We start from the raw sequence: 24,689 nt of genomic DNA, 5'->3' as shown, positions 1-24,689 counted from the left end.
GTCTGTGACTTTGAAACCAAAATATTCCCATATTATCGATGTCCTGTTTTTCTTTGATATTAATTACTCTATTAATGCGTCTGAAGCGGCAGACGCCATCATCTCACTTGTCTGTGCTTTCCTGTTTGTTTGTTTGTTTGTTTGTTTGTTTTATTGTGGCCGTTCCGCATAGTTCAGTAGTGCAATTCTGATTGGGCAGAATGAAAGTGCTCACTCAATTGGCTAGGAAGACTATAACACACAGATGGCAGTCACACATTTGCTCTGGGCGGGGGAAATTAAATACATATATATTTCATATCACAGCAGCCTCTTGCGATTTGCTAAATCGCAACTTTCAAATAACGATTGCGATTCGATTTATCGCACAGCCCTACGTACTATGGTTGTCAATTAGGGTTGGGCTGATAGATGATGGCATTGTCCATTGCCGATGGCCGATAGACACCATGATGCTGAGCCGGCATCTTTATCCTCCGCCTTGCCCCCGTCACAAATCCGCTCGCGAAAAATACACACTCAGGCCGTTTACACTAATAGGTCTTAGTTTTTAAATGGAATTATAGAACGAAAATGATCCACATCCATTGGATGAGCATTTCTGAACAGCCCTGACACTACCGCTGAAAACGCACATCACGTGACCACAAACACAGACACACCAGCCTGATCTCACGAGAAAACGTAAGTATTTTACGTTTTGACAGTTTAGTGGCTAATTCGTATGAGTTCAGCCGTACGAAATTGTACGATTTTAAAAAGGAGGCGTGGCACCTAACCCCACACCTAAACCCAACCATCAATGGCGGATGAGCAAATCGTACTAAATTGTACGACTTAGATCGTACGAATTCGTATGAATTAGCCACTAAATCAAAAAGTTATGAATTGCCGTGAGATTGTGTTGGACACACACACTGTCATGCGCTCAAGACAGCGGGTCCAGACAGTCAGCAGGTCAGTACACTCCTTCAATCTTCCACTTTCACGCTTGTACTTAGCCATTTTTAGTAATTTTACTTAGCACCTTTTTTACCAACCAAGTTTGTCGACACCATTATAACGACACAGATCACTATTTCTGCCTATTCATGCCAGAGTCCTGCGGAAAACGTGATTGACAGGTGGTAATTATGTGTGTAACTTTTCTTTCTTTCTTTATTTATGCTTTGGTTATGAGTAAAACAAAGATCATGCTGGTCAGGTAGTTGAAATGGTAGGCTACAAAAAATTAATTCATTATGAATGAATTAATTAATGATTCAAGATAATTCACCACCGACGACGATGCCATCGTCTATGCCATCGTCTATGGCGATGTTTCATATTAGACATCGTACAATGCCAAATTGGTCAACATCGCCCAACGCTATTGTGAATTGCTCTTTTTTCCCCCAAAAATTCTTGAGAATATAATGTTTTGTGTTCAACAGAAGAAATACATCAATGTTTATGTGATTAAATGATGAGGGAATCATCATTTCTTTTTAGGGGGGCAAACTATCCCTTTTAGATGAGCTAAATGAAAGCTTGAGTTTAGAATCTAACTAAAAACTTCAGAATGGGCTCTAAACCTTTTTATATAATTGCTAAAACCCTATAAAACCAGAAACTGCATCAAAACAAGATTAAATGGAGCCATTTCAATCCCAATGAAAACAAAAAAAGAAAGAAAATAACCTGTTCAGAACATTTCCTAGTAAAACATTTAGTTCCCATATTCTCTTCCAGCACTTGAAAGTGAAAAGAAAAAGTGATTCAGCGACACTTGGCTCATTTCCATCCAGAAACACTTTCTCAATTCAGAGCAGGAACAGATCAGCCAGAAACATCTCGAACTATCTAATCAAGTATTTTTTTCTCCTGATAGCATGAGCATGTGAACAACGACTTGTCTCTGCTGGATTTATTGTTACGCAGCCAAAGAAAGTTCATGCTGCCAAATATTCGAGATACTTCAGACATGACTCTCAATAGAAGAAAAGACATGCTGCAATAATACATGTACAGTTGTCCTCTATGACTTTTTTAGCTTTTTCCCATTCGAGTGTGATGAATGAGATAGTGGATTGGATTGGATTTCCTAACAGAAGTTTCTGAAACTTCGAACACTTGCAAAAGTTTCAGTGCAATCAAATAGGCCATACAATGAAATTATAGTTGAGATATGAAAACAATTTAACTATCAAATCATCATTTCTCACAGTAAAAGCATTAAAAATGGCTCATTTTGAATGCAACTTTTTGATTTCAGGCAAATCAGTCCATCAGCTCATATCAACAATGTCTATTGGCCAATCAGAATCTTTATTTGTCCACATAATTAAAAGAAAACAGAAGCTCGTATTTCAACACAAATCATTATGTCGCAATGCAAAGCTTTATAAAGAATAGATTTGAAACCAAATGTGTGTCAAAAGACAAGGCGGAGTGTCTTTCATTGCTAAATAATTAGCATAGAACGCTTAAAAGGAACAGCAGCAAAGTTAAACTGTTTAATTCTACTGACATTAATGCATTCGTAACTGTTGTACAGAATACTTTGTCACACTTCACAATGAGGTTTCATTAATTATTGTTAGTAAATGTATTTACCAATATGAACTAAGTATGAACAATCATTGAAACAAAACTTATTTATTATGGTTCAACATTTAATAATGCCTTACTAAAATCCAAATTAATGCTTACTAACATTAGCTATTGAACTAATGTATTTTTTATTAACTAACGTTGCCTAAAATTAACAAATGATGTAATAAATGCATTGTTTGTTTATGTTCGTAAAATGCATTAACTACTAGGGCTGCACGATTCTGGCAAAAATGTCAATGTCATGATTTTTTTTTTTTGCCTAAAATCAAGATCATGATTTTCTCACGATTCTGTAAATGTAATATTAAGGTAAATATGATTAGCCTATTATAATTGTTAATTCTCAAACATATGGTAAAAGAACAATAATAATATTAGGCCTGTGTGTAGGTATAGCGTTGCTTTAAATGCTAAATTTTGTACAGTCATTATGGTGGACTTGGAACAGACTTTCAATGTGTCCTGTTTGTTAATTCACAGTAAAATGATGACATCAGAATATAACTATTCATAATTATAAAGCTAATTTATTATGTTTAAGACATGTGCTTGTCATCTGTTATTGACAACATTATTAGACCATTTGTTTTCACTGGTAAAATCTGAATTTTGTCATTATCAGATTCCGTCTTGCATTATATTCAACATTATATATAGGCTGGGGTTGTTATACTGACACAGTAAACATTTAATTTCATGCACAACACTTTTGTGTTCGCTATGAAAGAAAAAACATATCAAATGCTTGTCGTAATCATAACTCTAAAATGCGATATGATCATTTAAAGAGCCCATATTATACATGAAATAGGGTCATATGTAGGTTGTAAGGGTCTCCAACAACAGTCTAATATGCATGCAAGGTCAAAAAACACTTTGATGGTCTTATAATCTGCATTTATTTTTACCTAATTATCCCAGCGACTCCCATATGAATCGTTCAGCGATTCATTTGTTCCCAACCCCCTCCTCAGCGCGAAGCTAATCTGCGCTGATAGGACCAATGACAGCCTGCTGCGATTGGTCGACAGTGACAGGCTTCAGCGCGAGACAGAGTGAAATGCCCAGCAGCTAATCAGCGATATAAAAGTAGTCACAGTGCATACACTTTTCATAGTGTAAGGCTTTTTTCACACACACACACACACACACACACACACACACAACCCTCCTCAGAAGAACTGGGGAGATCGACGCGAGTCTCCTAGACGTCACACACTCTACCTGCTCTTTTTCTCTCTCTCTCACACACACACACACGCACGCGCACGCACACGCACATTACGCTCCTCAGAACTAGGGAGAGCGACACGCGTCTCCTGTCTCCTAGCCGTCACACACTCGACCTGCTCTTTTTCTCACACACACACACACACACACACACATCACGCTCCTCCTCAGAACTAGGGAGATCGACACGTGTCTCCTGTCTCCTAGCTTACGATGGCCATAGCAACGACAAACGACAGTGGAACGCGAGCTCACAAAAGCATTTAACGTTAAATCCGTAAACAAAGCGACACGCGTCGCGTTTTCAACGTGGCTTACATGCGATAAGAGAATATAAAGAGTAACCGCGTGTACTGTACCAGGTTAACAAGTAACAAAACGCAATAAATACATAATTTGCAAGCTACAGTAAACGAGGCAACAATTTTAATCGCACTTACTTACACTAGTGAATAAACCTCAACCACTGACTCTTCACAGTTTCATCTTTGGGTAGAGACTGTCAATATTATCCATCTGAGCACAGCGTGACTTCATTCGACCGGCGGCGTCTGTGTGTGTGTGTGTCTAGTGTTTTTTCTGTGTTAGTGGGCGGGGCCGCAGGTTTCAAATCTCCCGGGTTTGCGCGCGTAACTACTGGAGAGGCTTGTGTTTCGTAGCCGCGTCATCGCGAAACACCTAATGACTCGTTATCAAGACGACTCGTTTGAAGCACTATGAGTCGACTCTTTTATAGATGAATCAATAATTTTAAACACTGTACACTTACAGATTTAAGCCTTAGCTGGATATTTCACTTCACTTAGAGCTGTGTTACACACTACATGAAAGGGCATTTTCAAAAACCCATAATATGGGCTCTTTAAATAATGTGCGCGCAGGTTTCACTTTCACTTCCGAGTGCTGCTCATGGCTGCTGTCACAGTGAGAAAAAAAAACACATACATGCAAATCAAACCTCCCGCACGGCCCTCAAACGATCGCTCTGTGCAACAAACTGAAAGTTATTTACAACTTCATTACCTGTTATCCACAGCCTATGCAGGTTGTGTTCACTAAAGTAGGCGTCATGAGTGCACGCGCACGTTCTCGGTAGGGAAAAAAACAGCTGGCGGTCAGCTCACATGTGATTTTGCGGCCACGAATACATCATTACATGAAGACAGAAATGACATTTTTGAGTGAATTATACCATATAAATACAGTGTGTGACACTTTTAACGCCATTTGAAGGTGTCAATGTTGCTGTGAAGACTTGTGCGACTGCCTTGCTTCTCTCCTGACCTTGAAAATATAATTTGCTGAATCGTAGAAAAGCTGAATTAAGATCGTGTGTTCTGCCCTATTAACTACCATTAACTAATACAACCTTATTGTAAAGTGTTATCGAATACTCAAAGGTCACATTTAAGATCTGTTTTTGAGAACGTTTATTTTATTCTGTGATTTTTGTTCATATTTTAGTACAATTTGGTTAATTGTTATTAAAATAGTTCGATTTTTAAAATAATGCTTTCATATTGTGATGGTCATGGAAGAGTGGAGAACATGAGACTGATTCGTGTGACGCTCCAGAGACAGACGAGTCTTCGCTGAGGCCAGCTTCCAGCCTCCGCCACTGAGACTGCAAGATGTTTGGCCAGCGGAGAAATTAAAATGATCGTGCCCAACTGAGCCTGGTTTCTCTCAAGGTTTTTTTTTCTTCACTTCCGCCATTAGTGAAGTTTTTTTTCCGTCTCCGCTGTCGCCATTGGCTTGCATGGTTCGGGATCTGTAGAGCTGCGCATCGTTGGATTTGCTCTTCAATATTTGGACTCTCAGTAGTGATTTTAAACCACACTGAACTGAGCTAAACTGAACTGAACTTAAACACTACAAACTGAACTACACTGTTCCTATTTACTGTGACCTTTTATGTGAAGCTGCTTTGACACAATCTACATTGTATAAGCGCTATACAAATAAAGCTGAATTGAATTGAATTGAATATAAGCTGTAATTTTATATGGTGATTTGGAAAGTGAAATAAAACAGAAATAAAAATTATATAATAAAAAAGTATTTAGATTTTGTACTAGGGCTGGGCGACATGATAAATTATCACATCGCAATACAAGTCGTTTCATATTCTGATGACTATAGGGCTATTCTGACTAAAAGAGAATCAAGATTTTTTTTCTTAAAAAAAAGATCACGATTATCTTACGACTCTGTAGATGTAAAATAAAGGTGAATATGAGTGGGCTATTATTATAGTTATTTCTCAACATGCTAAATTTTGAATAGACTTTGAATGGTGGACTTTTAAAAAATGTCCTGGTCATTAATGCACAGTAAAGTGATGACATCAGAATATAATTATTCATAATTCTGATGCCGAGTTATTATGTTTTAGACATATGCTTGCAATTGTCATGATTACCAGAGATCTCTAACCACCAGAGGTCGCTGGTAATAGCTCACTTTCACATGGACTACATCTTATGAACTACATATTCAGTCATGCCACACACACCTGCTCCAAGTCTCCACTGATTGGACTCCCACAGCTGATGCTGCTTCTGGACTAATCACACACACTACTTTAGCAGCACATACACTCACTTCCTGGCTGAGTCTTGTTTACCTGTAAAGTGACAATTCAACGCGTTTTCCTTAGTCTCGTTTCTCCGTGTTTTGACCCTTGCCAAGTTTGTCTGTTTGTCCATGTTCACTGCCTGCTTTCCGACCTCTAGCCTGTTATGTTGACTACGATTCTGGATTTGCCTTTATTCATCTGTTTGCACCTGTGTTGACCCTTGCTTGCCTGACTACCGAATAAACCTGCACTTAGATCCTAACGATGTCTCTGTCATCCACGTGTTACAGCAATCTGTCATTGACAACATTATTAGACAATTTTTTTACACTGGGAAAATCAGACATTTGTCACTATCAGATTCCCTCTTGCATTATATTCAGCACTGTGTAGGCTAGAGTAGTTATACTGACACTGTTTAACATTTATTCTCATGCACAGCAATTTGCGTTCACTATGAAAGAAAAAACACATATCACATGCTTTTCGCAATCATAAATCTAAAATGCATAAATCTAAAATGCGAGATGATTATTTAAATGATGTGTGCGCTTTCATTTTTCACTGTTAAGCGCAGTTCATACTTCCCGCGCGGCTCCCAAATGATTACTTTTGTCATTCAGTTTGTGTGCCACTAACTTTATTACGTTATTCACAGCCTATACAGGTTCTGCTCACTAAAGTAGACTTTATTCACAGGCGCACGAACGCCCTCTCTGTGGTAACAGCTCACAGACAGCTCACATGTGATTTCGCAGCCGCAAATACATCATTACATGAAGACAGAAATGACATTTTTGGGTGAATTATACCTTATAAATACAGTACAGTATGTGACTCTTTTAACACCAATTGGATGCATCCACGTTGGTAAGTTATGTATATAAAAACAATGTGTAGACTTGTGCAGCCGCCTTTGCTTCTCTCCTGAACTTGAAAATATAATTGGCATAATCGTAGAAATGCTGGATAAAGATTGTCTATGGGGACGAATCGCGATCGTAATCTTTTACAGATTAATTGTGCAGCTCTACTATATATCACGATAAAGTACCATTTTTTTACATTTATATATCACATGTAAATGACTATTTCTTTTTTTTTTTACATTTTAAAGTACTATTTAAAGTATTAAATCCTTCATGTGATCACATTTCTTGCTTTATTCAGAACTTCGGAGCAATTGTTTGATTTACAATGTACACTGAAAAAAGTGTTGCATGCAAAACGGTTGCAAACAATTTTTATTTGTGTTAAATTTAAACAAACAAATCAAATTTAATAATGTTCAACGTAGTTTGTTTGTTTAAATTCAGTCCAAATAAATTGTTTACAACCACTTAACGTAAAAAAATGTAGTAACTCCAAGGAATCATCTTTGAATCATTTTTTTCAGTGTAGAAATAAAGTAAATATTAATAGAAAAAGCTAATGATTGCAGGTCCAACCTAAAAAATAAAGCTAAATAGAATGCAAAACATAAAGATTGTATTATTCCATGCAATAATGCGCTCATATAAACAAGTGTGGACTTGATGATGCATAAATGAATACTGCGAGCGGGGACGAAAGTAACGTGGGACAAAAGTAACAAAGCCATTTTCTTGAATCCCTGACAACATTTGCTTTCCAGGCTATAACAGCACATTCAGCATGCAACTCTTGACAGAGCTGCCAAATATCAGCTGATTTCAGGACTGTGTCCTGCGGTTAGGTCCAAATTTCAGTTTTTAAGTGCAGAAAGTAAATTATTGTAGCGTTTTTTTTTTTTTATCGTATTCCTTATTTTAAGTTGTGTTTCTCTTTTCATGCATCGCAGTAATGATCAATCTACAGGTTATTTAGTGCAGTAACACATCCTTGAGTTTGAAATCTCAGAGTTTTTCCAGTTTAAAAGCAAATCAGGTTTAAATGGCAGGAGTTCCTGTGGAGACGAAAGTAACACTGTTATTTAAGTCCCACTGCTAATAGACATACCTTACTATTCACTTCCACATTAGAGTTTTAGTGTTTGGATTCAGGGATTAATGCATATTGCCAATAATAATTAAAACATTTTAACATTTTGCATTGCTCTTGAAACATTTGATGGAACTAAAATGTAAAATAAAAACGAGCAATTCCGGCGTTATGGATGTGACATTTACAGTAAAATCTCAAAACATACATTCACATGGAAAGTATACGTTAACATTACATTGAATCAACTGTTTATATTTTCCAAAACAACTAGCCACAGAGTTATGGGAGCGGAAAAATATCAATCTGTAAACATTTTAATAGTCTAAATGAGGAAAATAAGCGTGCGTTATGGATGTGACAAAAAAGTTAGTGCAGTTTACAGTCTACAACATACTTTGTAGAAGTTCTGGGAATTAAACTGCACAACCCCCCCAAAAAACTATGCTAATGAAAAGGCTTAGAGTCAGCTCACTATAGAACAAAAATGGTTGATTTTATTTCACATTTTTGCATTTATGAGGGAAAAGCTTTGTTATGGTTGTGACAAATGTGAAGTCACCATTGTGTGAATTTGGTAAATCAAATATAATAGTTTGAAAACATTGACAGAAACATTTTTGAGCATTTAAAAGTACTGTAAACCACTTGCTTACACACAAAAACATGTAGAAATGGTCTCTATTTTGGATTTTTTTTTCATGGCAAAGTTGACTTTTGCATGGAATTGCTCAAATGCAGTTTATAATTTTTTTGCAAAAATAATAAAGTACAAAATATGTTTAAGTTAACATTAACAAGGCCATAGTCCGATATATTTAAAATAAACAAGATTAGTGCTGTGTTGCTTTTGATCCATCCGTGTGTTTCTTTTGTCCCTACTGATGGGGTCAAAAGTAACAATGAACAATTCATGTTTAAATTGAAGTTGTGTAAGTTGATTTCGATAGACCACACTTTTGAGTTAGTAACCACAGCAAAAATATACTTCCGTCTAAAACTTTAGGTGCATCCCAAATCACATGTTTATGCACTATTTTACTATTTTATGTTTGTCATGTGACACACCACAGCCCCAGTAGCGCTGTATGACAGATGTAACCCTTTTATTATGGCCATGTCATCAGCTACCTGATATTCCAAAACGTGTAAGTGATTGTTTTTTGTTGTTTAAAAGACAGTATAAATGATCTTGATCGTGATCTATGGCGTGAGATGGGCAATGCCATGTTTATTTACGGCTGCGCGCATGCCTGATTCATAAAAGCAGAACACGCAGGATTCAGCATGTAAATTCACCAGTTACTCCCAAAATGCATGCAAGCAGGTGGCTGGCCAGCTGGGAGATGAATAGATTGAACTTTATAGTTACCTTCACTACATGTATCTGATATGAATAAAACACATCAGCAAATTATATTTTAATTGATTGTTAGACTTCCTTGTGTGTTTTACAAACTTTAAATGTATTATTTTACTAGTACTTGCGTGTATTTACATGTCTAAAACATAAAATAAGCATTGGGTGGTTAAAAACACCGCATAATTGTGATAATTTGACATCTTTTTCTGGCCCAGCGCCAGCCAACACACCAAAGCTCAATTTGAATTTTTCACGTCATACTTTTCAAGCTGGATAACAAGTAAACAACAGCATCAGGGACATTACGGTCCTCACATCAAAATGGAACAAAAGTAGGATTCTGTAATGTTACCTCCGCTCTGTCTGTTTGCTGGCTGCCCAGCATCCTCTATTAACGAACTTCAGCTAGCACAAATAACAGCAGCCAGAGTTTTTACCAGGTCTAGAAAATATGATCATATCACCCCAATTTTATCCTCCTTACACTGGCTGCCGTATTAATTATAAAAAAATGCTTCTTACCAATAAAGCTTTAAATAATCTAGCTCCTGTTTATCTAACCAACCTTCTGTCTCGCTACAATCCAGCCTGCTCTTTAAGATCTCAAAACTCAGGGGTTCTGGTAGTACCTAGAATAGCAAAGTCGAGTAAAGGAGGTTGAGCCTTCTCATTTATGGCTCCTAAACTCTGGAATAGCCTTCCTGATAATGTCCGGGGCTCAGACACACTCTCGTAGTTCAAAACTAGATTAAAGACCTATCTCTTTAGTAAAGCATACACTCAATGCATCACTTAGCGGCATGATACATGAATGTGCTCCACACAGGTTTCTTCATCTCATTTATATACACTTTGAACAGCAGCCATGCTAATTATTCTCTTTACTCTCTATTTCCACCTGGGGATACTCATCCCGAGGCCCTCATGCAGCGCCACTAATTCGATCCAAGACCAGCGACAAGATGATCCCAAGGTTTCCTTAATCCTGGACCAGGCTGTACCCTGACCAGCTGCTGTGGTGGTCATAGGAGAGCATGAGACTAATTTCTGTGACACGCCGGGGACAGATGAGTCTCGCTGACATCCAGCTTATCCAGCGCCTAGTCTGCAGCTCTGCACAAAACGTTTGGCCATAAGAGAAATGGTCGTGCCCAACTGAGTCTGGTTTCTCTCAAGGTTTTTTAATTCTTCACTTTCACCAATTGGTGAAGGTTTTTCCTCGCCGCTGTCACAACTGACTTGCATGGTTCGGGACCTGTAGAGCTGTGCATTAATGGATTTGGTCTTCAGTGTTTGGACTCTCAGTAGTGATTATTAAACCACACTGAACTGAGCTAAACTGAACTGAACTTAAACTCTGAAAACTGAACTACACTGTTTCAGTTTACTATGATCTTCTATGTGAAGCTGCTTTGACACAATCTACATTGTAAAAGCGCTATACAAATAAAGGTGAATTGAATTTGCTCCATTCTGTCTATGAGGCGTCGAACTCTGGCATCAGTGTGTGAGAGAGGCAGAGTGTATTCACTTTGCTCAACTAAAGTTTTTTTAATAATCAAACATCTCAGCATCGCGCGACACAATGAATCGATTATGAAATTCGTTGCCAGCGCTTTTAGTAATCACATTTAATCAATTCGTTGTTACAGCCCTACAGCTATTATACAGCTATTAAAACATTTATGAAAAATGGTAGTCGTTCCCGCTCTCCCCTAGTCTCCAAAGACTACCATATTCTGAACAACATTGAGTTTTCACAGAGATAACATATTGAATCTGCCACTTTGATGACACATTGGCATTTGTAGCTCCGCCCTCTTTTAAAAAGAGCACAATCTTATTCGAATTTAAAGCGACAGTCACCAAAATGGCACAATTTACTTCAAAGCCAACATGGGACAGTTTTAAAGAGTTATAAAACATTATTTGTGACTTATTTTGTGCTGGAACACACACACACACTCTAGAGACATCACAGATTTATTTCACATCTTGTGAAAGTGGGCATAATAGGTCCACTTTAAGACCCTGCAGACACCCTGCTACAAATGATCAGCATTTGCTAACTGCACTCCTTTTCTAGCAACGCTGAACGTCTGATCTGCAGCGTTATCCATTCTCTTAACAACACACACAAAAAAAAACCTTCCTTCAGCAACACAAGAGGTGTGCAAACAGTCTGAACGGTGTCTATAATCTCATCGACAAACGTCCAGCAAACTCCCTCTTATCACAGGCGCGCTGCAGCCAGGGTCTTTTGTTCAGCACTGTAGGCTCAACGCTAAAGTACAGATGGCCTACAGATTTGTGAATAAAAGCTGACTTTAAAACAAAGTGCCCTTCAGTTCAACTACAGTCACGTGACTTGGAAAGCTCCTGCGCATTTTAAACGGCGCTTGGCGAGTGTCAGCCAGGTGTAATAACACTGACTTTCTTTATTCATTCGGCCTCATTTGCATTTAAAATGAGGTGGCGGGAAAAGAATTGCCCGCGGGTGGTGGAATAAAGCGGCATTTACTTCAGGCTGAATAAATTGCGACATGTTTTTTGGATTAGCGACCAAGTCTGATTGGTTAGGGGTTAGCGATTGAGTGTGTTGATTAAAGTTTATCACATGTAGAAGTTTCTTATTTATTGATCATAATTTCAGGCCACATAATATTGTGTTTATTTTATTTTTGGGGGGCCATTTTTATTGCATGTAAAACATTTGATACATATATTTATAATTATTAACTTTATGCAAAACTTCACTTGAAATCTTTAATCTGGGTACTCCGGGTTCCCCCACAGTCCAAAGACATGCGATGTAGGTGAATTGTCCGTAGTCACCTAATAAAACTAGATGTTACGAAACACCAATCTAAATATCAACTTCAATATAAAGGCCCTGGGAGCAAGTAATTGAAGAGATTGTTCACTCAGAAATTAAAATGTACTTAAACCCACTTTAAGCCCCGTTTACACTTATACGTTTTAGTTTTAAAAGGGCGTTTTAGAATGAAAACGATCCGCGTCCACACTGGCGTTTCACCCAGCATTTCTGAACAATTCTGTATCTACATTACACCACTGTAAACGCACATCACGTGACCACACACACACACTGGTATGCGCTGCTGCATATCTACCCAGATGAGAGCTGTGCGCATCGGACTGTTCATCAAGGATCTACCGCTCAACCGCTGGATCTAATCTCACTATATTTGTTAAACGTGATATTTAATTCATATTGCTGTCTATATCTAATGACATATTCCCTGACTTTGGTCTGTTGAATCTATTATTTGTTCTCACGTATATAGCATATGTTACGCAGTGGATGCGCTTCCAGCTGCAACCCAGTATTGGGAAACACTTTTACACAATGGCCAATTTAGTTTATTCAATTCACCTACAGCGCATGTGTTTGGACTGTGGGGGAAACTGGAGCACCTGGAGGAAACCCACGCAAACACCGGGAGAACATGCAAACTCCACACAGAGATGCCAACTGACTCGAACCAGTGACCTTCTTGCTGTGAGGCGATAGTGCTACCCACTGAGTAACCGTATTGCCCGATATGAGAAATTCAATAGTCAAATGTAAAATAACGCTTTATAGATTTATTTGTATAAATAAACACAATTATTCTATTAAAGTTTAATTTCATATAAATAACAACTGTGCCATACTGCTTTTTTTTTTGCTCAGTGCTGAGTTTTTTGTTTCATTTTTTCACTGTGCTATACTATACAACTCATAAATATCTCATGTATTAAATATGTTATCAAAAAATAAAACATATGTCCAGTCAGGTTTTAGTTACAATACTGCACTGTAAAAAGTGCAGGGTTCCACACAATTCAATCATTTAATTCAATTCATCTTTATTTATATAGCGCTTTTACAATGTAAGGCAAGGCAAGGCAAGTTTATTTATATAGCACATTTCATACACAGTGGCAATTCAAAGTGCTTTACATAAACAGGAATAAAAGAAACAATTATAAGAGAAATAAAAACAAACATAAAAATGGTAAGAATAAAAATAAAATAAAAGCTGATAAAATGTGTTATAAAAGAATTAAAAAGAAGAGAAAAACATAGTAGTCGGACGTAGCACAGTGCTCATTCAGTAAAGGCACAGCTAAACAGATGTGTTTTCAGTCTTGATTTGAATGTGCCTAATGTTGGAGCACATCTGATCATTTCTGGAAGCTGATTCCAGCAACGAGGGGCGTAGTAGCTGAAAGCCGATTCACCCTGCTTTGACTGAACTCTTGGGATTTCTAATCTATTTGATCCTAAAGATCTGAGTGATCTGTTAGGTTTGTATTCAGTGAGCATATCTGTAATGTATTGAGGTCCTAGGCCATTTAGTGATTTATAGACCAGTAATAATACTTTAAAATCTATTCTAAATGTGACTGGGAGCCAGTGTAAAGACCTGAGGACAGGTGTGATGTGCTCTGATTTCCTGGTTCTGGTCAGAATTCTGGCCGCAGCGTTCTGGATGAGCTGCAACTGTCTGACTGTCTTTTTGGGAAGGCCAGTGAGGAGGCCATTACAGTAATCCACCCTGCTGCTGATAAAAGCATGAACAAGTTTCTCTAAGTCTTCACTGGAAACAAAGCATCTAATTCTTGCAATGTTTTTGAGATGATAGTATGCTGATTTACTAACTGCTTTGATATGACTATTGAAACTCAGATCTGACTCCAGAGTCACACCAAGATTCTTGACCTTATGTTTTGTTGTTTGACCCTTAGAGCCAAGGTACGCATTCACCTTGAGAACCTCATCTCTGTTCCCAAACGCAATGACTTCAGTTTTCTCTTTGTTTAACTGAAGAAAGTTTTGGCACATCCAATTGTTAATTTCATCAATGCATTGGCAGAGGGTGTCAATGGGGCTGTAGTCATTAGGCAGTAAGGCTAGGTAGATCTGAGTGTCATCAGCATAGCTGTGGTAGGAGATTTGGTTCTTTCTCATTATTTGGCTCAGAGGGAGCATATAAAGGTTGAACAGGAGTGGTGCCAGAATCGAGCCTTGTGGGACTCCACATGTCATGGGTGTCCACCCTGACCTATGGTCACCTATACTGACATAGTAACCTCTTCCTTCAAGGTAAGATCTGAACCATTTGAGGACCGTCCCAGACAGCCCAACCCAGTTTTCCAGCCTATCCAGAAGTATGCTGTGATCGACAGTGTCAAATGCGGCACTGAGATCGAGCAGTACCAGCACTGTTAGTTTGCCTGAATCTGTATTTAGGCGGATGTCATTGATTATCTTTATAAGGGCGCTCTCTGTACTGTGATGTGGTCTGAAACCAGATTGATAATTGTCTAAACACCCCTTGAAGTTTAAGAACTTGTTAACCTGGTTAAAAACAACTTTTTCAATGATTTTGCCAATGAAAGGGAGATTTGAGATGGGCCTGTAATTGCTCAATATAGTGTTATCCAGGTTGCTCTTCTTCAAGAGGGGTTTAACAACTGCAGTTTTAAGTGAGTTAGGAAAAATCCCTGAGAGAAGTGAAGCATTTACCACTTTTAGAAGATCCATTTCTAAGCAGGTCAACACCGTTTTAAAGAATGATGTGGGGAGCGTGTCGAGACTGCAGGTTGATGTTTTCATAATTTGCACGATCTCTTCTAAGATTTTGCCATTAATTGCCATGAAATCGGACATAATGTCTGATTTCTTAAGTTGTGGTTGAGCTAGTCTGACGTCGACACAACTTGGCTGATTGGATGAGCTGATTGCCTTTCTGATATTATTGATCTTGTCAGTAAAGAAATGAGCAAACTCATTACATTTGCTTTCAGAGAGTAGCTCACTGGGAATCCGACTGGGGGGGGTTGTGAGTTTCTCTATCGTTGCAAAGAGTTTACGAGCATTGTTTACGTTGCTGTTTATAAGGCTTGAAAAGAAAGTCTGCCTAGCAGTTTTTAGTTCCATATTAAAAGCACGAAGACTGTCTTTATAGATATTATAATGGACTACTAGTTTCGTCTTTCTCCACATACGCTCAGCTTTTCTGCACTGTCTTTTCGTCATTTTTAATTTTGGGGACTTCGTCCAAGATCCCCTTTGGCTGCTAGTTATATTCTTGGCTTTAACAGGAGCAATGTCATCTATGACATTCTTAACTTTAGAATTAAACAAATCAAGGAGAGAATCAACAGAGTCTGCAGATATACTTGGTGCTAGCGATATGGCCTTCATAAACTGCTCATTAGTGTTCTCATTTATGCATCTCTTTCTGACAGAGACAGATCTGTCTTTAATAGCTGGAGTGATCAATATATCAAAGAAAATACAGAAATGATCAGATAGTGCAACATCCTTAACAACAGTTGATGAAATGTGTAAACCCTTAGTTATAAGTAGATCAAGAGTGTGTCCACGATTGTGTGTGGGTTCTTGAACATGCTGAGTCAGATCAAAAGTGTTCAAAACAGTCATCAGTTCTTTTACAGCATTGATTTCTGGATTATCAATGTGAATATTAAAATCCCCAGCAATGGTAAAATAGTCAAATTCAGAGGTTACTATTGATAACAGCTCTGTAAAATCATCAATAAAAGCTGGAGAATATTTTGGAGGTCTGTAGATAATGATCAGTAAGATACGTGGAGCACCTTTTAGTGCTATACTCAGATATTCAAAAGACAAAAAGTCACCAAATGACACTTGTTTACACTCATAGACATCTTTAAACAGGGCAGCAATGCCTCCACCTCTCCTATTGGCTCTGCAAACACTCAAAAAGTCAAAGTTTAAAGGAGCTGTTTCATTCAGAACTGCTGCACTACAGCTGTCATCTAGCCAAGTTTCATTTAAAAGCATAAAATCAAGGCAATTTGAGCTGATAAAATCATTGACTAAAAGTGACTTATTGTTGAGTGATCGGATGTTTAAAAGTGCTAACTTAACAGTTTTAGCTGTTTCTGCTACAGTAGTCTCAGATTTATATTTAATAGACACAAGATTTGAGTGATTTGCTATACGGCCTGAAAAAGTCTTCGGTTTTCTGTCACGTAATACAACACATATATGTGTAGAGAAAGCTACAGGCACACTGGGTTCCTGCTTGTTCTGTAAACATCTGATAAAGACACTGTTATCTAAGCAGGCACCCGAGACACATCATGGAGAGCAGTTTTGTTCACCAGCTGAAGATGGTGCGTTGTTGTTTGGGCCCTGGCGGTGGGGCAAATGTCGGAGGGCTCTTCCAGGTGGGCTCAGAGGTGGTTGTGGAGCAGGCCGCTTTTTGGTTGGTAACTGGGGGCTTGCGGCGATGGAGTGTGAAAGTTTAGTTCCAGCATGCACCAGTTCCTCCATCTTTTTTGAGAAACCCAAGAGAGGCGAGCAAGGTGATAATGGGAACGTGTCTGGCGACAGAGGCTGTGGCTCTGGAGATTCTGGGTGCTGAAATATGTTTTCCTGGGTGTTTTCCTGAGGATCAGTTTTTAGTGACGAGACATGATGCTGTTCTGATGCGTCACAGTCTGTCTGTGTTGAGCAGAGGGCCAGCGATAGTGTCTCTATCAACAGTGGGTGTTTTGGCTGCGTGGTGTTATCACTGTCCTTGGGTGATGCGTCAACCCCAAGTCCACTCGGGAGCTGATTTGAGGTCCTGTGGTCATCCGGACAGATGCTAGGTGTGTATGTGCCATTTGGATTGAGGTCAGTGGCACATACAGCTGATGGATGATGGAGGGAGAAGAAGATATTGTCCTTTAGCACCTTTGCACCAAGTTTGTTTGGGTGAAGGCCGTCTGATGTCAACAGTTGTCTTTGGTTCCAGAAGAGATTGAAGTTGTCAATAAAATTCAGTCCTTTCCTGTTACATGCTTTCTGCAGCCATACATTTAGACCAAGCAGCCGTGAAAACATGTTTGTCCCTCTTGCAGGGAGTGGCCCACTGATGAACGGCTGAATTTTCACTCTTTCAACTGTTTCCAAGAGCTCACAGAAATCTCTCTTGAGCAGTTCTGACTGTTCCTTTCGAATATCATTCTTCCCCACATGGATGATAATCCGTTTTGCAGTCTTGTGCTTTTTCAGAATTTCCTTAAGTTCTTTGTTTACATCAGAAACTGTTGCATGAGGGAAGCAGTATGTCATTGTAGATTTGCTCCTAAAATTCCTGATTATTGAATCTCCTACAACTAGTGTTCTTATCTCAGGTGCGATCGGAGCAGAATGCCGCTGTCTAGTCGGCCTTGAGCCTCTGTTCCATGCAGAGTTAGCTGCTGAGTCATGCGATCTCTGTCTGACTGCATTTGGGGATTCTTCACCCATATTACTCAGTACTTCATATCTGTTCTCAAGCTGTATTTGAGTCCGAGCTGTATTTGGGGTAGAGGACGCTAATGCGGCAGCATATGATCTGACCCCACGAGTACCCTTTGGTCTCGCACCTTGTTTATGCCAATGCTCATTTTCAACAGCTTTAATCTGTTTTTCAGTGCTCGAAATAGTGGTAGGAATAGATTTATGGGACTCACCGGCTATTTGCTGTGAGCGTCCACAATGACGCTGCAGTTCTGGTTGGATCGCAAGTAACTTTGTTTCAAGAACTGCAATCTTTTGTAGAAGTTTGTGGCAGTTTGTACAGCAGTGAGAATCTGAATTAATCCGATCCAGAGGCATTTTCACAGCCGTGTTTTCCCGTCTCAGGAATGTGAGCAGCTGATAGCTGGTGGCGGGAGGATTGTTTAGACGATAATTCCCCTCTTGTTAGTAAAGCTATATTCCAGAAAGTTTGTAGAATCGATGCTGATCTTCAAGCTGTGTCGTTTGAGCACTGTGCTGATAGGCTCAAGTTAAAATTAGGGTTTAAGATATAAAAGCAAGTGAGCAGAGAGCGGAGCAGTAGGCAAAGACGTCCGAACAGTAGCGAAGCAGGAAGTGATAATGTAGATTGTGTCAAAGCAGCTTCACATAGAAGATTATAGTGAATTGAAACTGTGTAGTTCAGTTTTCTGAGCTTTAAGTTCAGTTCAGTTTAGATTAGTTCAGTTCAGTGTTTTAATATTCACTGCCGAGAGTCCAAACACAATCATGTTGTCCCAACACAAATTAAGTTAACTTAACACTTTTAACATATTTATGTGGACTGAACATACAAAATTAAGTTGTCCCAATGAAATCTCAAGAATTGTGTGGTTTCAGCTCATTGTAATTAAGTAGTTTGAACAAGTTAAAAAATATATATTTTTGAGTGTGGACTGAAGTAATCCGGCATTATTTGACAATCAACAAGGATGTCAAATATATGTTTAAAATATGACAGAGCCTTGATAATTTAAAAAGGGGTTTTTAAATTTCATCTTATTTAATGGTCGTAAATATCAACAACTTTTTTATTATTTTTGCTGAGAGCATAAATGATTTTAATATTTTCACCTATACTACATAGGTCATAAAAGTCTTAGATATCAAACATGTTGCACATGCAGAATTTTTTAACAGTTTTAAAACCTCGACTTTTCCAAACCATGGTTAACCTTGAAAACGGTTATTGTGACAAGCCTACTTATACAAAAGATTTATTTTTATATATATATATATATATATATATATATATATATATATATATAATCTATATGTAAATCAACTTTTTGTTACAATTAGTCATAACGCTCAATAAACTACAAAAATTTGATTTGTCTGCACTGTAAAAAAAATTAAAATAATAATAAAAAAATGTAATTAATAAATAAAAAAAAAATATATATATATATATATATATATATATATATATATATATATATATAATATCTTTTGTATAAGTAGGCTTGTCACAATAACCGTTTTCAAGGTTAACCATGGTTTGGAAAAGTCAAGGTTTTAAAACAGTTAAAAAATTCTGCAACACCGTTCCCAAGGTATGTGTACAATTTTTTTATTAACTTTTTTTATTTTTTTTATTTTTTAGGACCACAGTTTCTCCAACAGAAAAGATATCTAAAGATGTCTTTTTAAATTGTAAAAAAAAATCTGTTTTTTAAATGAATGAAGACAGCAGAAGTCAATAATTCATTTGAATTATTCAGCCTGACATGTTTACTGCTCCAAAATATTTTAAATGTTTCTTAAAATAAAATATATTGTGTTCAATGGGGGGGAAAGTTTTTGTTTTTTACCCAGATATTTAAAAAGTATATATTTTAGAGCAGTAATTACAATACCATGAAACCATGATATTTATATCCAAGGTTATCGTACCATCAGAATCTTATACCGGCCCATGCCACAATAATCAATATATTGACTTATCGTGCAATACGTGGAGATGACCTACACAATTTTTGCCATTGTAGTAAATATATTTACAAAAATTCACAAAAGTTAAAGCCATTTAACAATGACTTTCCATTCTGATTGGTGTCAAAGTTAACAATTGAACATATAATGGAACATTTAATAGTATATATATAAAACAAGACATTTACCTTTTTAACATCAAATTAGAGAATTAATAACTTTAAGAGTGATACGTATTTTAAAGTGTTTGTGGCTATTTGCATTATTACACTGCATTATATAATCAGTGGCATAAAATGATCTCAAAATGAGAATAATATCAATTTCTGTGACAATATATCGCACAACAAAACTTCCTTATCATGACAGGCTTATTAAGTATATATTTTTAAGCATCTTTCAATCTCCAGTAATTTTTATTTAATAACAGAGACAAATATCCATCATATTTACATAGTAGACTGAAATATGTTTATGGATGTTAAGAGAGTCACTATTATTTAATATACATGTCATTACGGGGTTATATATACATATGACTTCTAACTTTACAGTGCATCTTTGCCAGTGCATCTCTGTAACTTTCATAATTTACCCTCAAAACAAATATGTAAAAAACAGGGCCAAACATATGGTAATGACGCAAAGGAATTTTCTGTATTTTTATTTTACAGTTTTGTCCTCTGTATTTTTGACTTGCATTGTATTTTTTTTGTTAGCAGAAATGTTCGCAAAAATAAATGGATAACATTGAAGTGGAAAATTAGCACATATTCATATAGTGCAGTTTTCTTAAGCTTTGCCTTTCTACATTCTTTCATCCTGGTTGTCACTGAGTCAGCAAACCACTAAACCTGCGAACATTCAGCGATGACGAAAATAGACCACAGATGCCCACATAATCGTGACTCTGGTGGCACGACAGCATTAAAACCCAAAAAACAACAACAGTTGATCCACTTTAACACCACTGAAGAACAATTAAAACCTACTGAAGTTAAGCTGGTTTTATATTCGCACATCGTGACACATTGTTTACCATGGTACTTTGAATATTCGGTCTGAAATCACATGTAAACATGACTTCAAAACAACATTAGCACTGTTTATTTGACTGTGAATAATGCTGCTTCTGTAGTCATACGAGTTCATTATTTGAAGTTAGCAAAGAATACTTTTCTAAAATTATATTATTAGGAGACTGTCTGAGTGTGTGAATATTAAACCAACTATAACTCAATTTAGAACCTTCACACACGTATACGAACTTACTGTACATGGTTAAGTTCATGACTGTCTTCTAACAACAACAACAGAATGCTCTTGTTTACATCTCGACTGTCATCTCTCCATCATAGATATGCTACTTACAAATGTGTGATCCACATAATAGATATGCTCACATAAAAATTTGCATTTTACTTATCTGTATATGAAAATATATTTGACTGTTTTGCACACCAACATTCATTCTCGCAATACAATCAACAGGCAGAGGAAGTCAAGCTATACTCTCACAACCTCACATCAACGCTACATTCAACGTATCAGATCCAATAGTCGCTTATCAAGGAAATCAAAGCACGTACTTGGCTTGTGGCAAATGTATTCAGCATCTCATTTGCATTAGCAACAAGCCGCGGCAGAAACAGAAAGAAGCCAAACGAGACACATTTCCCTCCGACGTCACAATACATTCGCGACGGTAGAACGTCACGAAAGAATGAACGTTCTATTTTAGAATTCTAACCGATACATTGTAGCGTTTGAATCGGAAATGTCGCTGTTGTTAGTTGAGTGAGGGGGAGGGGAGGGGGAGCTCGCGTCCGTTTAAACGCGACGCGCTTTCTTTGTTTATCGCGAAAACAGAACACTGAGGGGGAAAACATACGCTCGGTTTGCGTTTGAACACCGCACTCTGTTATTTTAGAAGCGAAAGAATAAAACCAGTACTCACCCGATGGGTTTACAGCGGCTGGTGTTGCCATATTGCCTGGGTGGAAACGCAGAAATGCAGAAATGACGCACAATACGATATAACGCCGCACGCAATCCTCTCCGGGGTGTCTCAAACGCGCAAACTCAGTTCAGCCCCGCATGTGAAAAAGATGTGAAGGCGATCGGGCGATGCTTGGATGCGATTTTGCTCGGTTTCTGTTAATGCGTGGAGCAGATTCGCCGCGGTCTGACAAACGCAAGATGTCTGAGAGGTTGCGTGAACAACCGCGAGACTTCACTGAATTAATGAATGCAGGATCCACGCAGCGGCTTTTTCTGCCCTGCAAAACACACCAGCGCGGGGCTCAGTCCACTCACGCGTCGGGGCTTTGTTATGGTCATGAGCACAGACATCACAGGCTCTGAACTGAGATCAGTGTAGTGATATTGAGGAAAAGTTGTTTTTATATTGGCACATTCGTTCAGTGACAACTTGTTACATGCTTCCTATATTGTTTACCATGGTAAACAGTATTCGGTCGAAAACGACGTGTAAATATGACTTCAAAACGACATTAGCACTATTTGTTTGACTGTGAATAATATTGTACTTTGATAGTCCTATGAGTTCAGTGTTTAGAACTTGTAAATAATACTTCTGAGATTATATTATTATGGAGAAATGTGTGAATATAAAACCAAACCTCAATATTGTCTGACAGGTTTGAAGTCTGACTTTAGCCTGAAGCAATTTTGTTAATTTAAATCCCATTTGACTATAATCATATTTGAAAAGTTACTAATATGTAAGACATTTTTCTCTAAACTCAAATTTGTTTTGATCAAAGTTGTTTTATTGTTCACTTGTTAAATTTGTTGAAAATCCATTGGTTTTTTTCACTATTTAAATGTCTTTCAGTGTAACAATTGTTGACATACTGAAAAAATAATAATATTCTTGTCTAGTGCGTTATAAACATACTAATTCGATGACATTTTAAAATAATTGTAGTAATTTAAGGATCACAGTGCAGCACCAACATACTCATACATACATTCATTCATTCATTCATTCATTCATTTTCTTTTCAGATTAGTCCCTTTATTATTCTGGGGTTGCGCCAGCAGAATGAACCACCAACTTATCCAGCATATGTTTTTTTTTTACGCTGCGTGTGGATGCTCTTCCAGCCACAACCCATCACTGGGAAACATCCATATACACAATCATTCACACACACACACACAAACACTACGGTCAATTTTTATCATACCCAATTCACCTGTACCACATGTTTTTGGACTGGAAACCGGAGCACCCGGAGAAAACCCACGCCAACACGGAGAACAAGCAAACTTTACACAGAAACACCAGCTGACCCAGCCGGGGCTCGAACCAACTCATCATAATAGACTTCAACTGAAAAAAAGCCGGAGGAAAAAAAAAATGGAGAAAACTTTTTAATAAAATATGTGTAAAAACAATTGTTTGTGATGAAAAGCCATCACGTTATTTTATTATACAAGAGACTCTCTAAACATTTTAGTGTAATAATAGTTTAATACATAGAAAAAATATAATTTTATGAGATTTTAAATAATTGTAGTCATTTAAGGTTCACAATGCATCCCTAAAATACCATAATAATAATAATATTAAATAATAAATCTGCTAGTATCATTCAAATGACTATTTAATCTATTTGCCAGCAATATTTTTTTATGATTTAAACAGTAATAAAATGTGATCACTTATTCTTTACTATACTTTACTCATGCATATTTGGACTTTTAATTTAAAACGTTTTTGTTTAGTTAATTTTGTAGTCAATGTCAAGCCCTTAAGCTTGACCAAAAAAAAGACATCCACCATCCAAAGACATGCGCTATAGGTGAATTGAATAAACAAATTTGATTAAAAAACAATTGCAAAGCAAAAGTAAAAAAAAAAAATATTAGTGTTGTAAAACAATATTAGTGTAGAGATCATCACTTTACATTTTTACTGTCTACAAGCGGAAATTTATCTTTGGCTTCACCACACAACCACATCAGCGTTTACATCACACATATCACAGAAAACAGGCTACACAAATTCATTCAATATCATCACATAAATCATATTAAAAACTCAACTAAACCCCATCCATACTTAAAACCCAGCATTTCAAAATCTAATGGCAGTCAGCACAAAGGACATTTGATACACATTTTTCTTTATTTGAGCTTGCTTTAAAAGTCTTTTTGATGGCAGAAGCTGAAATTTTATATTTAAGGTGTGGAAACAATCTTCAATTATGACATGTGCTTTCTGTTTAATTCTCATTAAATAAATTTCATTTAGTTGTATTTGTGCTTTACCTAGAATTGGACGGCCAATTTTTACTACTCGGCACAGTTTTTTACTTTTCTTTAATTGGCAACAGTCTATACATCTTTTCTTTCTTTCTACAGCCCTTTTACAATGTAGATTGTGTCAAAGCAGCTTAACATAGAAGATTACGGTGAATTGAAACAGTGTCAGGCCAGTTGAAGTTCAGTTCAGTTCAGTGTGGTTTAATTTTCACTGCTGAAAGTCCAAACATTAAAGAGCAAATGCATCGATGCGCAGCTCCACAAATCCTGAACCAAGCAAGCCAGTGGCGAGGAACAAACTTCACCAATTGACCAAAGTGAAGGAAAAAACCTTAAGAGAAACCAGGCTCGCCATTTCTCCTCTGGCCAAACTTCTTATGCAGAGCTGCAGACCAGGCACCGGG

The 24,689-nt window shown here is 37.4% G+C and overlaps 1 protein-coding gene across 4 annotated transcripts in view; it reads right to left on the bottom strand.

Moving 5' to 3' along the window:
• arnt2 (aryl-hydrocarbon receptor nuclear translocator 2) overlaps nucleotides 1-22,268 on the bottom strand; it is a 183,145-nt gene extending 160,877 nt beyond the window's left edge. For 3 of the 4 annotated variants that reach the window (XM_056461014.1, XM_056461015.1, XM_056461017.1), the window contains exon 1: nucleotides 21,950-22,268. In XM_056461014.1, coding sequence (XP_056316989.1) covers nucleotides 21,950-21,980 — 31 coding nt within the window. In that variant the 5' untranslated portion in view covers nucleotides 21,981-22,268. The remainder of the gene's footprint in view (nucleotides 1-21,949) is intronic. The other variant, XM_056461016.1, reaches the window with a different exon arrangement.
• Between the last annotated feature and the right edge of the window lie 2,421 nt (nucleotides 22,269-24,689).

The sequence above is a fragment of the Danio aesculapii genome, chromosome 7 (genome assembly GCF_903798145.1).
Source record: "Danio aesculapii chromosome 7, fDanAes4.1, whole genome shotgun sequence".
In the NCBI taxonomy this organism is placed as follows: Eukaryota; Metazoa; Chordata; class Actinopteri; order Cypriniformes; family Danionidae; genus Danio; species Danio aesculapii.
Note: the sequence above shows the minus strand (reverse complement) of the source record. Positions and strands in the feature narration are given on the sequence as shown.